Raw genomic sequence first — 17153 nt, 5'->3', positions numbered from 1 at the left:
TTCTACCCCCATTAATAGAGGCTATGTCAAATGGACACAGGAGCCAACTGAAAGAGCTCCCAGTTGGCCAAAGTACAAAATATCCATGAGTCCATAGTATATAAATAAATGATTAAATAAATTAATAATTAGGAGAGTAGAAGCAAATCTGCAGAAGAATTCCAAATGATTTCTATAGATACTCTGACCTCAAGGAGGGGGAACACAACTTGCCGTTCCTTATATATGGAGTGCACATAGTGACTTCCTTCCGCAGTGTACAGTATGGAAAAAGGAGGAATAAGGAGCAACTTCACAGCGGAGACATCTGACAAACGCTACCTCAACCAGGTGATCAAGGTCAACATGAAGTCATAAATCCTATTAATAGCATGTACCCTTGATATGATGTAATGTAAATGGCACTTTCTCTCTGTGACATTCCTCCCAAAAACCCATAACCCAGTTTAAACATGAGAAAAACATTAAATTCCAATAGAGGGACAGCTTACAAAATATCTCACCCACACTCCTTAAAACTGTCAAGGTTGTCAAAAACAAGGAAAAGTATGGGAAATTATCACAACAAGAGAAGTATATAGATACATGACAACTGAATAGAATACACTGTCCAGGATGGAATCCTGGGAGAGAAAGAAGACATTCAGTAAAAGCTTAGGAAATCTGAATAAACAATGGGATTTAGTTAATAATCATGTATCAATACTACCTCATTAATTATAACAAATATACCATACTAATATAAGACGTTATTAATAGGGGAGCCTGGATGTAGGCTATATGGGAACTCTCTGAACTATCTGCTCAATTTTTCTGTAAATCTAAAACTGTTCTAGAAAAATAGTCTATTTAAAGAAAGAAAAAAAAAAAGACAAGCCATAGATTGGGAAGAAAATACTTGCAAGGCATGTATCTAAAAAACACTTCTATCCAGGCTATATAAAGAACTCCCAAAAGCCAATAATAAGAAAACAATCCAATTAAAAAATGGGCCCGTGGCCGAGTGGTTAAAGTTCCACATGCTCCACTTCGGTGGCCCAGGTTCACGGGTTCAGATCCAGATCCAGGGCGCAGACCTACCCCACTCATCAGCTACACTGTGGCGGTGTCTCACATACAGAAAAATAGAGGAGGATTGGCACAGATTTTAGCTCAGGGCTAATCTTCCTCAAGCAAAAAAAGAGGAAGATTAGTGATGGATGTCAGTTCAGGGTGAATCCTCAGCCAAAAGAAAAAAGGGCACCAGAGAAGATACACAGATGGAAAATAAGCAAAAGAAAAGATGCTCAACATCATTAGTCATTAGGGAAATGAATATTATCAAAACTACAATGATATACCGCTACACATGTATTAGAATAACTGCAATTAAAAAGACTGACCATACCAAAAGGTGGCAAGGATGTGGAGGGAGAACTCTTATAGACTGTGGGAGGAATGGAAAATGAAAAAATTGCTTTGGAAAACAGTTTGGCAGTTTCTTGAAAAGATAAATATAAACCTACCATATGTTCCGGCCATTTCACTCCTAAGTATTTACTCAAAAGAAAGCATATGTCCATACAAAGACAGATAGAAGAATGTGTAGAGCATTCCGTGTATTATAACAGCCCAAAATTTTAAACAACCAAAATATCCATTAACAGGAGAATAAATAAACAAATTAAGATAGAACTCTACAACAGAATACTTCTCAATAAAAAGGAATGAACTAGTGATACATGCAACAACATAGACAAAACTCAAACTAATGCTGAAAGCCAGATCACAAAAAAAAAAAAAGAGCACATAGTGTCTGATTTCATTTATATTAAACTCTCAAAAATGTGAAACAATCTACAGTAGCAGGAAGCAGACAGTGGTTACCTGGGCGGGGGAAAGACGCAGGAGCAGGGATTACAAGGAATAGGAGGAAACTTTCAGGAATGACTGATATGTTCATCATCTTGATTGAGGTGATGCTTTCATAGGTGTATGTAGGTGTACACGTGGCCAAATTATCAGATTTAAATATGTGCAGTTCATAGTGCAGTATATTGAAATTAGATTTCAATAAAGGGGTTAAATATGCTAATACAGCGATAACACGTGATGAGGGAAATAAGCAGAGCCAGATTTTTTCCTTCTCAAAGGAGTACTGCATGGAGGGCTGAAACTCAAAAGGGATCTCTAGATCAGTATTTTTAAAGTGCTGGTCTGCAAACCGTTACTGGTCCATAATGACAGAAGGAACCTGCACCTCTCTAAGCACGCCGTTTAGTTCAGCTGATTTTTTTTTCATAACCAAAATTGCTCAGTACATTGAATAACATTCAAGCATAAGCTCCTTATCTAATCACCAACCTATAACAAACAGTCCACAGGCGGGCATTAGTCTACAGATACACTTTGAGCAGCACTGTCTAGACCACACTCACATATTTACTAACCTCTGTAAGCCTATCCTCATCTGCAGGATGAGAATAGTATGAACTGCTCTGGACACCTCAACTAATAGCCCGATGCTCTAATGAGCTGTAAAGTTGCAAAGGGCAGGTACCAATTAATCATGTATTGTTGCGTTATGTAGAAAGTCATCTGAAATAAAACAACATATAAAAATAAAAGGACATTTTTTATTTGTTCAGAATGTGTTTTTAAACTGAAATTAAAAATGGTTTGTTTCTCCAATGAAGTTGTTAACATCCAAAACTGTTAAATTCAATATTAAGAGTTTATAACAAAAATGGACCTATATGCATTCTTGGCTAATATCTGAATAATAATATATACACTATACAATGGTATCCATTTCTTTTTTCATCAGAGCACACTCTCCCAACCAAACATAGAAATGCAGAAGTAACAGTGTTATTTTCACTTTTTTCTGTGTTCAAGTATAAGAATTTAGTTTCTAGAATTCATAAATTCATAAACTCAAAACTGTTCCAATAAATTTGATTATTTTTTCTTGTTCATATCTGAAGAGCTTCTTTCTCTAAGAAATTTTGCATTTTATAATCTTTCCTTTGAATATGAGAAAGATATGGAATCTCCTGAGTTACATATGCAGCTTACACATTCTTTAAAAGCTATTTTTTAAAAACATTACAAATTAATCATATATATCCATAATACATGTCCTTGCTATTCACATACTTCTTTAAGCAATATTCAAGTATATTTGTGCTTTGTATGTTTACATTACTTTAGAGCCTATTTTTAGCTTTCAATAAAACTGTTACAGCTATAAAGATTTCTCAAATATTTAATAAATGAGGCAAAAGTCATTACAAAAATATAAACAGCTATTATAGCTTTTTCATTTTTTATGCATTTCCTGGCAACCATGTAATTTCCTGTTCCTTAGATATGCTGATAAATTTTTATCTTTGATCTCAAAGCAGCTGCTTTCTCAGCTTGGCGTAATAAGTCAGCACATCACAGGTTTTCTGAACACACAGTATTCACTCTGCCGTATCAGTTGTAGCAGTGGAATCTGAGTGTTGGTATTCACTACTTCCAGTTATTTCAACTGCATGACCACCTTAAAACATAAAGCGGGGGGAGAGAGGAATCAGGTTAGACCAGAAGGATGCCAATATCTGCTAAATGAAATGCTTTGAAATCTCTGAAGAAGGGCCTGCAGAACTGATAACAAGCAAGGACAACGCACAGTAACTCATGGCACGTGCCTGCCAGGAGCTATGGTTCAGAATCATCTGTCATTTATACCAGGCTCTTCCACACACCCCGTCAGACATTTAGCCCCAGCCAAAGGTAAGCCAGGCTACCAGTTTGGTTACTGGGCATGTGGCCCAGTCAGGAAAGCACCAAAATGGCTTGAGTAACTGCAGAATATGGAGGGAAGCTGAAGTATACCAGGGTTTAAAAGAGGCAGACCCAAGAAGACTGGTTAGTAGCAAGAGAGGCTGGTAAGAATAACTGACTTTAACCATTGACACTAGATCACTGGAGAAAATGCTAGCAATAATGAAAGGAATGTACGTACACACAAATCATTATTTTTCTTTCTTTCTCACAGCAGCAGTTTCTACTGTTCTCATTAATTAAACCCTATGAGTGGTTACTGTTACTTAGCCATTCCTTTGTAAATGTAAAGTTTTTAGTCATCCACTAATTCTATTTTGTCTCAACCTGATTTTGTCATAATAACTACAAGCCATATTTTGTCTCCCATACTTTAAGGATTATAAAAGTAATTTTTTTCTACTTGTCTAGTTAAATAAGACACATTTTTCTTCAAGTCACAACCATTTTAAATCATAAAAACTCTTCAGAATCAACTAATTTCACAGCCTCAAGGTAAACATTTTATTTTTATCATTAATGAGTACCAGAGCAAAAACAATCTAGCAGTTACAACAGCACTTTTATTTTTTTCAAAAGCACTATTATTTTTTTCAAAAATAACTACTTGATAAGTTATGCTCAAAACTAAGTAACTAAAATAAGTTATAATTAACTGAATATCTAAAAATAGAGATGCAGAATACACCTACAAGTATTTTCTGTGCTTGACAAAAAATATCAGGAAAAAGAGAAACAATAAAAGTGAACTACGCGTTCTTCTTACATTGCTCTGATGTTGTCAATCAAAACTTAAACACTTTAAACTGTACAAGAAAATTAAAACAAATACCTTATTAGCTGTACAACAAAATTAAAACAAATACCTTATTAGCTGCTTCCAAGGAATTTATTAGATTCTGCAGCTCTTCTTTATTCATTTCAACAGAATATGGTTTGACTTCACCATTTTCTTTTACATCTAGATGAAGGTTTAAAAGTGGCATTTGTAATGTAGCAATCTTGTCACTAGAAAGTGCAAGCTATTTAAAATGAGGAAAACAGTAATTAATAAGTAATAAAAAGGACTATATTAAATATGCATCAGAGCTTACTAACAATACATTAAAAAAAAAAGAGTACTCCTGTTTGCTATCAAGTACAGGGAAAGGTAGAAGAAATAAACAAATTAAACCCATGCCAAACCAACACATGTTTGAACAGAAAGAGAGAAGAGAGTAAATAAACGAGGGGAAGTAGGTTAGGGAAAAAAAGACAGTCAGCCAGCACTCTGTGGGAGAAGCAGGAATCCAGAGCAGAGTTACGGCTGGGAAGTACTGAATGGGTCCAATGCAGCAAGAAACAGGGAGAATTCTTAAATAAGTGTAAAGATACCTACAGGATGGAAGTCCATCTCCAAAGATACTAAAACCACTGGTAAACTCTAAGAAATTAAGATGCTTCATTCATGATCAGCTAACTCTCTACTAAAGTATTGATAAATATGTAACCAAGACAGAGCCATTTTCAATTAGAGCCACTTGACAAAAACATTCAACATATTTACCTCACTTTCCACTTTCTGTCTAAAAAAGAGTATCCTACAGGAAATGGAAGAACCAAATATTTACGACACTAATACTTTTTGAAATAAGCACTATTGATTCATTGTCAGATGGCAAAGGGAAATTCAATTTTTCTGGAATCTGAGCCAGAAAACCCAAGAATAACTGAATCTTTGGAGTACTCCTACTTGCAAAAATTTACTTGGGCAACCGTAAGGGGCTCCTTCCCAAACAACCAACCTCAAAGCATCTCCCTTATGGTACACAGACCATAGAATCAAATCCTTAGATTTCTTTCTCCAAAAAAACAACTCATAAATCTCTGAGATTTGGAAATATCACCTTTGGGTTGTCTACCTTTTGGATAATTCTCCTTCTCAATATTTCCAATAAATGGTTTCTCAGCCTATGCTTGAATACCACCAATGATGAGGAGTGTGGTAACTCAAGAAGACGTTAAAATAATTTTCAGATACTCATAGTTTTTAAAAAATTCTTCCTGGGGCCGGCCCGGTGGCACAGCAGTTAAGTTCTCATGTTCCCCTTCGGTGGCCTGGGGTTCAGTGGTTCGGATCCCGGGTGTGGACATGGTACCGCTAGGCAAGCCATGCTGTGGTAGGCATCCCACATATAAAGTAGAGGAAGATGGCCACAGATGTTAGCTCAAGGCCAGTCTTCCTCAGCAAAAAGAGGAGGATAGGCAGCAGATGTTAGCTCAGGGCTAATCTTCCTCAGAAAACAAAACAAAACAAAAATTCTTCCCTAGGTTCAATTCAAACCCATCTTATTGCAAATCATATACTTTAGGCCTTTGTCCTACCACCTGAAGCCATAGAGCATATATATAATCCTTTATCTACATGACTTTTAGTCCTTTAAAGATAACTGTTATATTTCTACTAAGTTTTCTCTCTTCCAGGTGTTTCAAAGCAACTTCACGTACCATGATTTTAAGTTCCTGGTCATTCTTTCCACTTGGGCTCCAACTTGCTTAAGTACGTCTTAAGTTTGGCAGCCAGAACTAAAAGGATTATCAAACCAACTAAACAAACTAAAAAGATTTAAGAGTTGAAAACACACTATATTAGAACTGCTACCCTTTGCTTGAAACAGAATTTCTACCAATGAAACATAAGACTGAATCATACTGCTGACTCAAGCTACACTTTGGTAAATCAAAACAACTAAATATTTCTCATATATGCTACTATTAGCATATCTCTCATATCTTTTATATTTATCCTTTGCTTTATTTAAATGAAAAATCCTCTACTTAGGTTATCTCTGCTTAGTTTATTTTGCTTTATTTGGTCCACCACTGAAATGTGCTATAAAATAATTTTAAATTTTGACTGTATTATATTACATATTAAATAGATCTCTAGTTTTGTGTCACCCTCAGATTTGATAAGCATAATACTCATAAAAATGTTGAAGATGATTGGGCCAAGACCAGAATCACTGAGACCTCTTTCTGAGCTAACACAAATTCATCTGGTTTTGTTTATTTATCCACTTATGACTCCGTCTGTATTATTTTTCTACATTTTTCCCCACTTTATCCAGGGTCATGCTGAAATCAAGAAACACAATGCATTTGTTTTCTCCTCATCTAGGTCTAGCTACCCTACAGAGGATGGAAAGTTGGTGTGAAATTGTTCTTTATGAACCCCACTGATTATGACTCTCTTTTCAAAATGTTTCTTAAGTGCTGTTTTAATAACACATTATAGATTTCCCCTGAGGTAGAATGACATTTACCAATCTTGGGAAGACTATAAAGTCTATAAAATTCTAGCCAAACATAAAATGTTGAATATATACACACATACTCCTCCACTACTTATGACATTTAATCATTTACAGTTCTATTTAATTGAACTTATTATCATTGTAATGTCTATACACACGGTTTGTAGTGTACTGATGTCCAAATTAATGCAGAAAATGTCATTTTAATTATCTTTGATACTTTTTGGGGACAATGTATTCTCAAAAGAACAGAAATTTTAGATATATACATTGCAAAAAATAAATACTTCTTTCTATCCCAAAAATGAAGTAAAAAACATACACATTCATAAATAAATAGATTCTCACCTTTAACTGCCAATCGAAATCTTGTAGCTGTGCAGAGGAAATATCAACTATTTCTTCTAACAGAGCCTGCTTGATTTCATCTTTCCTACTTTTCAAGCATTTCATGATAGCTTCTTGATGAAATGAATTCAACTGACTCAATTGCTGAAATACCTATGAAAACAAAAATAAATGTTTAGGAAATAAGGGAAAGGGCCTTCCTATTTAAAATATACATAGTTCCATTCTCCTTTCACATACCATTTAAAATGGTAGTAAATGAAAAAAAAAAAGAGAAATACTTCTCTAACTATGAAAAGAACAGATGAGAATATACAACCAGCAAACAAGAGGTTTTAACAAATTTTTGCAAAACAGAAAGTAAAGGAAAAGGGCTGACTGATGAAGCAGCATGAAAGTGAGTGCATCCTTGGACCACTAAAGCTGGTATGACTATATTAATATATCAGACAACAGAGTCTTTAAGGCAAAAGTATTACAAGAAATAGAGAAGGATGGCAAAAGGGTGACTCAACAGAAATATATAACAACCATAAATCTGTGTGCACCTAATAACATAACTTCAAAATATATAAAGTAGCAAAACTTGGCGGAACTGGGTAAATCTACTGTCATAATTAGAGATGTTAACAAACCTCTCAGTAAGTGACAGAGACAAAAAAAATCAGTAGATATAGAATTAAAAAACACTTTCATTCTATTTAACCTAATCTACACACAGAACACTACATCCAACAATTGTATAACACATATTGTTTTCAAATGTATATGGAACATTCACCAAAATGAACCACATCCCAAGCTATATGGCAAGTCACAACAAATTTCAAAGAACTGGAATCAGACTCTGTATTTTTGGGCCACTGTGTAATTAAATCATAACAGATAAAAAATTTTTCCAAATATTTTCAAATTAAGCAAGACGGTAACACAGTACTAAGTGAAGAAAGAAACAAAATCAATCTTGCACAAACTCTTCCACAGAAAAAGAAAAAAAATACTTCCTAATTCGTTCCATGAGACCAGAATAAAACTTGACACTCTGACACAGACATTATAGGACAGAAAAAATCATAGGCCAATATCACTCAAATATAGATAAAAATCCTAAACAAAATATTGGCAAATCAAATCAAAAGACATATAAAAAAAGACAATACATCATGACCAAGTAGGATTTATTTTGGCAATGTAAGGTTAGTTTAACACTCAAAAATCAATGTGAGGCACCACATTAACAAAATAAAGGTGAAAAATAATAAATTCAGGAAAAAAGCATTTGATAAAATTCAATACTCAGTAATGATAAAAATTCTCAGCAAAGCAGGATTTGCAGGAAATTTCTTTCATCTGATAAAGGATATCTATAAAATGACACAGCGAACATACTGAATGATGAAATAGTGAACACATTCTCCCTAAGGTCAGGAACAAGGTGCTGCTTTTTTCCCCAACACTGTCCTGAAGGCGTTAGCCAGTACAATAAGGGGAAGAAAACAGAAATTAAAGGTATTAAAATTGAAAAAGAAAATTACTGCATTCAAAAAAATCCAAAAGAAATTTTATAAACTATTAGATATAGTAAGTAAATTTAGAAAGATTGTTGGACACAGAGTAGTATATAAAAATCAACTTTGTTTCTACACACTAGCAATAAACAATCAGAGAACAAAATTAAAGATCAGAAACATCAGTTACTTAGAAATAAATCTAAAAAAATATTTGCAAGGCCTCTACACTGAAAGCTACAAAACATTAGAGAGAAACTGAAGCCATTCTAAATAAATGGAAGGTTATACCATGTTCATTGATAAGAAGGCTCAATATTGTTAAGATGTCAATTCTCCCCAAAATGATCTAGAGATTCAGTTCAATCCCCATGCTATGGACTCAACCGTGTCCCCTCAAAATTCATATGTTAAAACCCCAACCCCCAAGATACTTGGAAATGAGACCTTTGAGAGGTAATTATGTTTAAATGAGGTCACGAGGATGGGGCTCTCCTGATGGTATTAGTGCCCTTATAAGAGACACCGGAGAGTTTGCTCTCTGTCTCTCTCCCTGGGGCCATGTGAGGACAAAGCTACAAGGCAACCATCTGCAGCCAGGAAAAAAGCCCTCAGTATGGAACTGATCACCCAGCCTCTTGATCTTGGACTCCCTGGCCTCTAGAACTGTGAGAAATTAATTCCTGTTGTTCAAGCTACCCACTTTATGATATTTTATTACGCAGCCCAAGCTGACTAACACTTCCCATCAAAACTCCAGCAAGTTTTTTGCTTGTAATTGACAAGCTGATTTTAAAATGCATGTGAAAATACAGAGGATCTAGAATAACCAAGGCAATCCTCAAGAAGCAGAAGGTTGAAGTTCTTCTACTATCAGATATCAAAACTTACGTAACGTAATGCAGCTTTAATTCTGCAGTAACTAAGACAGTATAGTATCAGCAAATATAGCAAAGCAGACCAATGGAGCAGAATAAAGAGTCCAGATACAGACCCATACATACGGTCACCTGATTTACAATGAAGGCTGCACAGCAATTCTATGGGGCAAGAATGGTCATTTCAATAAATGGTGCTAGGTCAAGTGGATATTCATTTGGAAAAATTTGAACTTGACCCCTACTCCATATAGAAACATTAATTCAAAAATGAATCAATGACATAAATTTGAAAGCTAAAACAATCAAGATTCTAGAAGAAAACATACAAAAACATCTTCATGACCTTGGCACAAATATTTCTTCAACAGGGCACTAATGGCACTAACCATTAAAGACAGACTGACAAACTGGACTTGAGTAAAATTCAGAACTTCTGTTCATTAACAGAGTAAAAAGGCAAGTGACATAATAAAAGAGATATAAAATACATACATCTAACAAAGAACTCATATCCAGAATATCACCCAAATCAAAACGAAAAACACATAATTCCATTTTTTAAAAAAGTGGGCAACCTACACAAACACGCCCAAATGATTTCTGACAAATGTACAAAGGCAATTCAACAGAAGAATACCCCATGATCCTGCAATTTCACTTCAAGATGTCCTCTGAGAAAGTTGGTCCACGTGGGTACAAGGAGACACATACAAAATGTTTGTAGCAACGCTATTTGTAATAATGAAAGAGCAAAGAAACAATGACCTAAGTGTTCATCAGTAGGGGACAGAAAAATAAGTCCCACTAATTTCTATCATCAGATACAAGCGGTTAAAATACATGAACCAGATTTACATTTATCAACATTGGTAAATCTAAAACACAATGTTGCCTTAAAAAAACAAATTATAAATGGATACATTGTTATCATTTACAAGTTACACATTTAAACAGCTCAAATAATTGTCTACATTGCTTAAAGATGTACACCTTCATACAATATAGAATACAAAACATGCACACCAAGTTCACAAGTGGGTGATCTCTAGGGGAGGGTGGCGTACCCGGTGGTATTTAGGTAGATCTGTAATGCTCTGTTTCTAAAACAATCACACAAACATGACATATATAAAGTAAAATGTTAACAACTGTTTAATTATGGTAACGGGAACAGAGGTGTTGGTTATATAACTTTCAGTTTTCTTCTATATGATTTAAATGTTTCACAACTAAAAAAATACAAACAACCAAAAACAAAATTACAGACACCCAGAACTTCTACTATCAGATTTTCCACTTAGGATTTTGAAGTTTTTCTTGCTATACAATATATACTTACTGATAATGGCCCTTGTATTATACGGGGCCTAAAGACCAATTTAATAAAAAATCTGAAACCTAATTATTTTTTATCATTATTATTATAAGGTACAGAAATTTTGAGTGAAGTTACCTCTTCATCAGATAAATTTTTACCAACTACAGCTTTGAAAAATTTGGTAATATCTTCTAGAACATGCATCCATTCTGCTGACTCCCAAACACTCTGATAATCCTGGTAGACAGGATAAGTTCGGCCACAAATGCCATCAATTATTTTGTGAAGAAGCTAGAGAGAAAAAAGGAAATAAATGTAATTATAAGTAAAATTATTAAACCGCTTTATCTTCCTTGGAGCAAACAAATGTTGTTGGGAGAAGTTCCTGTTAACCACAAGAGCAAATGAGATCGAAATGTAACTATTTTTAACATTATTCTATTAATTCAAAGTTAAAGAGTCACAAAAAAAGCCAGACTTTCTATAATTTTGTCCACCTTCAGAAGCGAAAATAATTTTATAGATACACTGTTTCCCCAATGTTCCTGAAAGGAAGGTGGTGAGTATAAAAGTTTCACCTTGGGATTTCTTAGACATCATATTTATACCAATAACCAAAAAAAAGGTACAACTCAAGTCTTTTACTGGAGATCTACAAACTTCATTTTGCCTTGCCTCCACTTTTCACTACATTCATACTTCTTTTGGTCCACTCCAACAAAGTCAACAGTACCTTTCTTCTCCATTTTTACATTTCTTTTTCTCTATCCTACCTCAATATCAGCAATGGAAATCCTAACACACATATAACTGAACATAGTGATTAAGACGTTGGATTTTGGAATGAAACTAACCAGTGTGAATCCTAGTTCAACTACTTAACTAGCTTTACCACGTTAAGTGTTCTGTGCCTCTGTTTCCTCATGGGTAAAATGAGGATATCACCTACCCCCATAACGTTGCTGTAAGGATTAAATAAGAATCCATGCCAATCTCTTGGCACATTCCTGGCAGGTACAAAGCACTTAAACATTGCCAGCCACTGTTATCATTCTTCTTATTATTATCATCACTATTACTACTCCTACTAGCACTATGTTCCATGCCTTTAACATACACTGACTGAGTACCTACCATGCCAGCACTATTCTAGGCAAATGATTAATATGGTTTTCTTTCTCAGGGGATATTTGTGTCTTCTAAGAAGACTATTTGAACCCAAATAACTTGGAAATGCTTTTAAGCAGCAAGCCTTCTAACTCGTTTCCCTTGGATCATATTCTACTCCATTTTAAGCAGTAACTCCTCTATAACACCACCTATCAGCACAGAGAGGAGCAACTGGTGACCCCACTTCCAACCACGGCTAATGCTCTATATGAAGAGAGTTCTTATGTACCATAAATCCACCAACATTCTCAATTTGAAATTCATTCAGAATTCTCTACATATATTCCACCTTTTCCCAAAGTGTCCCCATGCTAAAACAAAACCCAGAACTCAAACAGAAAAATAAAAGTGCTATCTTTTTTGGAATATAAATGTTTTTTCTTCACTTACGAATATGCAGTGAGCACTTCATTCCAGTTATTAAACAAGTTAATGGAAATATAAACAAAAAATAACTATAATAGCTACTTTTTATGGAGCCCCAATTGTGTACCAAACACTGCTGATCTCCTCACTACAACCCTATGAAGTAAGTACTGTTATCCCCATTTTACAGATGAGGAAACTAAGGATAAATAAGACAAGGTCCTACCATACCAGAGTCCTAGTCCATTTGCAAAAGGCAAACATATCAATAAATAAATGCACTTAAGAGTGATAGGAGTCAGAATACAAGTTTATAGAAGGTACAAAGGAGCAGAGAGGAAGCAGGGGAAAGTCTATCTTAAAAAGATGAGTAGTTGGCCAGTCAAACAGGGGAGAAAGGCATTCTAGTCACAAGCAACTGCATATGCAAAGGATGCGCATGAAATCATATGGCTCAACCTGGGGGATGACAGGATACAAGGATGGAGAGGTGGGCACAGGCCAAATCATAAAGGGCCTTGTACACAATGCCAAAGAGCCTAGACTTTAATCTGTGTTCAACAAGGAAGCAACCTTTTCACATATTTGCATTATTTTTCCATAAATCTGACAACAGGTCGGGAGATCTAAGGAGAGAAAAGGGAAATAGAAGGTGAGCCCAAAGGCCCCCATCTTCAGTTTACCAGCAGGATTAAGGGGGCCCACATTGTTGAGGACGCCCAAAATGAGGCAGTAGAGAAGTAAAAGAGACATGAAAAGGAGGAGGGAGGATGGATGATACTCAGAATTTCAGGCTGAGTGACTGGGTAAGTGGTGGTGCCACAAACTGAAAATGAGGCTACAGCCACAAAAGGAGTAACTCACGGGCAAAAGATGAGGAGCTCAGGCAAGGACACACTGAATCTGAGGTACCTGTGGTGTATCTTAGCAGAAGCCTGACACTCAGGGAAGAGATTTTTGGCCGGATCCAGAGATTTAGGAGTCATCGACATACATGGCGGTAAGGGTTGCGGGCCTTATCTAAGCAGTAGGCAGAATGAACACAGGAACAGAAGACTAACACACAAGACTCACAGTCAAGATGTACCACATGTGCCAGCTTGGCCACTTACTAGTTTGACAACCTTCGGCAAGTTACTCAAACCCTCTGCTGACATTTGTTTCCCCATTTGTAAAATCAGAGAAAAGAGGTAAGATGGTTTTTCTTGATCCTGGTAGGAATTAAGTAAGTTAATTCCCTTCCACCTCCCCCACACTTCATAAAGGGAATAAAGCAAAAAGGCAGGCCAAGATTAGGGACTTAAAAAGCTACCTACCACATACCCTTTGATACCATTCTGTAGGCTTAGCCCCCCAACCCCACCCTTCACCCATGGTAAATGGAACAGAAGTTGCACTATCAACCAAGGTGAAAATCACCACAATTTAAAACAGCAGATATTTATTGGGGCAATTAGAATTGTAATTCGGGAGATACAGATTCAGGTAGAAACCCAAAACGTGTCCTGCTAGGGAGTAAAAGTCAGGGGCTTATAAAAGCAAAGAAAGGAGATTGTATTACAAGGAATTTTAATTGGAGTTGGAGGCAGAGAGCTAGTCTTGGCTAAACATTGATTGACTAGTGATTCTATCTTCCAAAATCCACCATCCTCAGTCTTTGTGACCAGGATGTCTGTTCTCCTGCTGACTTTTCAAACAATTGCTTGTAACACAATTGCCATTTTGGCCCAGTCCAAAGGTTTGGCCCAGCTCAAGGTTCCAGACAGCAAAGCAGTTTCTCTGGAAAGGCAGCTCTGACTCCACTTAAAATGGCTCCACTATAGTCAATTTTTATATGACTTATTTAAAACTGCCTATCGATGACACTGAAGGCCAACCCACCAAAGCTTAGGATCCAGATAACTGCCCCCCGGGATAAAGCTGAGTTTAGTACGCATTGATTCCTTCCTTCCACAAACACTAATTAAGAACCCACCTTGAGCCAGACAAACTCTCAAGAACTGGGGACATAAAACAATGTACCCCGAAGGAGTTCAGAATGAGAGCGAGACCAAAGGCAAGCCAGCCAGTTAAGCAGTTGTGTTCAAGGAAGGCTTAATGAGGCCTGAATTGTTGGAGGACAGAGGAGGCAGAAGTCAACATATTAACATATTATTTACAATACAAAGTGTTAGTAAGCTGAAGCCAGAAGGCAAACAGAACCACCGCCCCCAGAGCTAACGTGGCCGCTCAGTTCTGCATATCCATATTGCTTTCTTTCAGGGGTAGGCAAATTTCCCTCCCGTCTAATACTTAAGGCACTAAGGTTTTTTGCTTGAAAGTTCAAGGGAGAAAACACTTCTCAGATTTTCCTCTTTTGGTAACCATTGGGTTTGCTTCCTTTCACAGTTCACAGCCGAGATACTATTATATGTACTTACTGTCTCCACATTTCATCTTTCAAACTCACTAAAATTTTGCTGCCAGAAACAACACTTTAACCTGCCAGTGCCTTTGATGTTAAGGTCAAACACACCAGCGTGACATATAAAGACTGAGCCACCTGACTCCTGCTCAGCTGTCTAGTTTTAGTCTCCCTGCTCTGCTGCTCACTCTGTATTTCAGCCTCTCAGAATTACAGCGGGTCCTCAAAGCCCCCGGGGACTGGCTCTCTTGTAGCCTCTGTAGCTGCCATTCCTCTGCCTGAAACACCCTCTCCCCTCTAGCCTATCTGGTTCCTACTCAGCCTTCAGGACTCAACCTAGAAATCGGGATTTTCCCGTTCTGGAAAGCCTTCCTTTGCCCCTTCAAATGTGGGCTGCTACCTGTCCAAGCTCATTCCTGGATAACTCGGTTTGGTTACCTTATTACATAGCAAGCTCCGCCTGGGCGCAGGCTGTGTCTCATTCACCAGTTTACCTTTTCCCATCAGGGCACTCAGCACACAGCAGACTTCAACGAAAACTGGCTGCACCAACGAATGAGTCTGCTTTTTTCAGATTCTCACCAGCCAGGTTCCTTCTCAGACTTGAGGTGCCAACCTCTTGAGGGAAAGGCCCCCTTGGGCCACCCTACCTATAGTAAGGCGCCCAGTTACTGGTAGCACTTATCAATTTTTTTTTTCTGTCGCCCTCAAGGGGGCAGGGTATCCTTCTCTAGGTCACCACGGTGTCCCCAGAACCTAGGACCATGCCTGGTGCATAGAGAGCATTCGGGAGGTAAGTGTTGGATGAATGAATGAAACGTAAATGAGAGGCTGCAAACCGCCGACTCCACGCTGTAAGTTTCCAAAGTCTACGTGGCAGCTCCGCCCCCAGCCCAGGGTCCTTGGTCCCTGGCCGCGCATGGGCCAGGGGCATGTCTGCGCGCAAGGCCCCTCAAGGGACAACTCCAAGCCGGGGGGCTGAGGTGGCACCCCAAGCCTAGGGCTCCTCGGCTCTCCAGGGGAAGCAGGGGGCCGGCCACCCGAAATCACGCCCCCTCCCCCTCCCTTCCCCTGCCAGCCCAAGCGAGCCCAGCCACGGCGTCCCGGTTGACCCGGCCAGTCCCGCACGCCAGGCCGTCCCGGCGCCCCGGCCCCGCGCCGCCAACACCGCACCCTCCTCACCTTCGGGCCCAGCTCGGCTGGAAGCTTCTGCAGCCGCCACAAGGGCGTCCCCTCTTCCGGCTCCATCCCTGTGCTAAGCAGAGCCGGGGTCACGTGACAAGACCCGGGCCGCTCCTCCTTCGAGATGGCTCGCCCACGTGACTCTCGCTGGTAAGGGCGGGGACAGGGCGGGGAGACCCAGGGGCCCCTGTGCGCGTGCGCAGAGACACTGCTAGCGCTCTCGTAACTAAGGAGCATCGTTTTCTGCCTGGTGGGACGTTATGTAAACACTCTTAAACTATTTTATTGAAAGTAGATTTGCAAATCTCTCAAAGCATTTTGCAAAATTTTCAGAGTTCTATTGACCTTCCTCTGCACTCTTTAGAAAGCCGTCTGATAAGGGTAATGATATTTTGGGGTGCCCTCGGGGCCACTGTCCCGGAGGTTTGGCATGTCTCTTACTAAAGTGTCCTGATTTGGAAGGTAAATTAAGGATTTACTGTGCGTGAAATGCTTTATATAGATTATCCTAAGAAGAAGGTATTATTTTCCTCCCCATTTCCAAGTAACAAAAGTAGAGAAGTCATTAAGGTTGTTAGATTTAGCAAGTAAAAATACGGGACGCCCAGTTAAATATGAAACTTAAGATAAACAACGAATAACGTAAGTCTTTTGTTATGAGTGTGCCTCAAATACTGGGCAGAGTATTGCATGGGACATATTTACACTAACAAATTATTAGTTGTTTATCTGAAATTCAAATTTAACCTGGCGTCCTGTATTTTATCTGTCAACCTTAAAAGTCACTTACCTGAGCCAAGTAAGAGGCACAGCCTGAAGTGAAAATCAGTCAGACTCTAGAGCCACACTCAACGTTGGACTAAACCGAAA

General features: G+C 37.9%; 1 protein-coding gene across 1 annotated transcript; it reads right to left on the bottom strand.

The window, feature by feature from the left end:
* Positions 1-1800: 1800 nt before the first annotated feature.
* LOC124232920 (COMM domain-containing protein 8) lies at positions 1801-16409 on the bottom strand. Its single transcript, XM_046649830.1, has 5 exons — positions 16284-16409; positions 11297-11452; positions 7455-7607; positions 4677-4832; positions 1801-3526 (listed from the first exon to the last, which is right to left on the bottom strand). Exons 1-5 carry the CDS (start codon positions 16347-16349, stop codon positions 3506-3508), a joined length of 552 nt encoding a protein of 183 aa, XP_046505786.1. The 5' UTR covers positions 16350-16409; the 3' UTR covers positions 1801-3505.
* Between the last annotated feature and the right edge of the window lie 744 nt (positions 16410-17153).

Source organism: Equus quagga, unplaced genomic scaffold (genome assembly GCF_021613505.1).
Source record: "Equus quagga isolate Etosha38 unplaced genomic scaffold, UCLA_HA_Equagga_1.0 146_RagTag, whole genome shotgun sequence".
NCBI lineage: Eukaryota > Metazoa > Chordata > Mammalia > Perissodactyla > Equidae > Equus > Equus quagga.
The sequence above is the reverse complement of the archived record's forward strand: the minus strand, read 5'-3'. Positions and strand labels throughout refer to the sequence as shown.

Bases quoted from the DNA above. Each gene is read 5' to 3' on its own strand.
- LOC124232920 (XM_046649830.1), bottom strand. From the start codon at position 16,349: ATGGAGCCGGAAGAGGGGACGCCCTTGTGGCGGCTGCAGAAGCTTCCA. The intron at 11,453-16,283 runs GTGAGGAGGGTG...TTTTCTCTCTAG, and splicing joins CAGCCGAGCTGGGCCCGAAG to CTTCTTCACAAAATAATTGA. The intron at 4,833-7,454 runs GTGAGAATCTAT...CATTTTAAATAG, and splicing joins ATTTCGATTGGCAGTTAAAG to CTTGCACTTTCTAGTGACAA.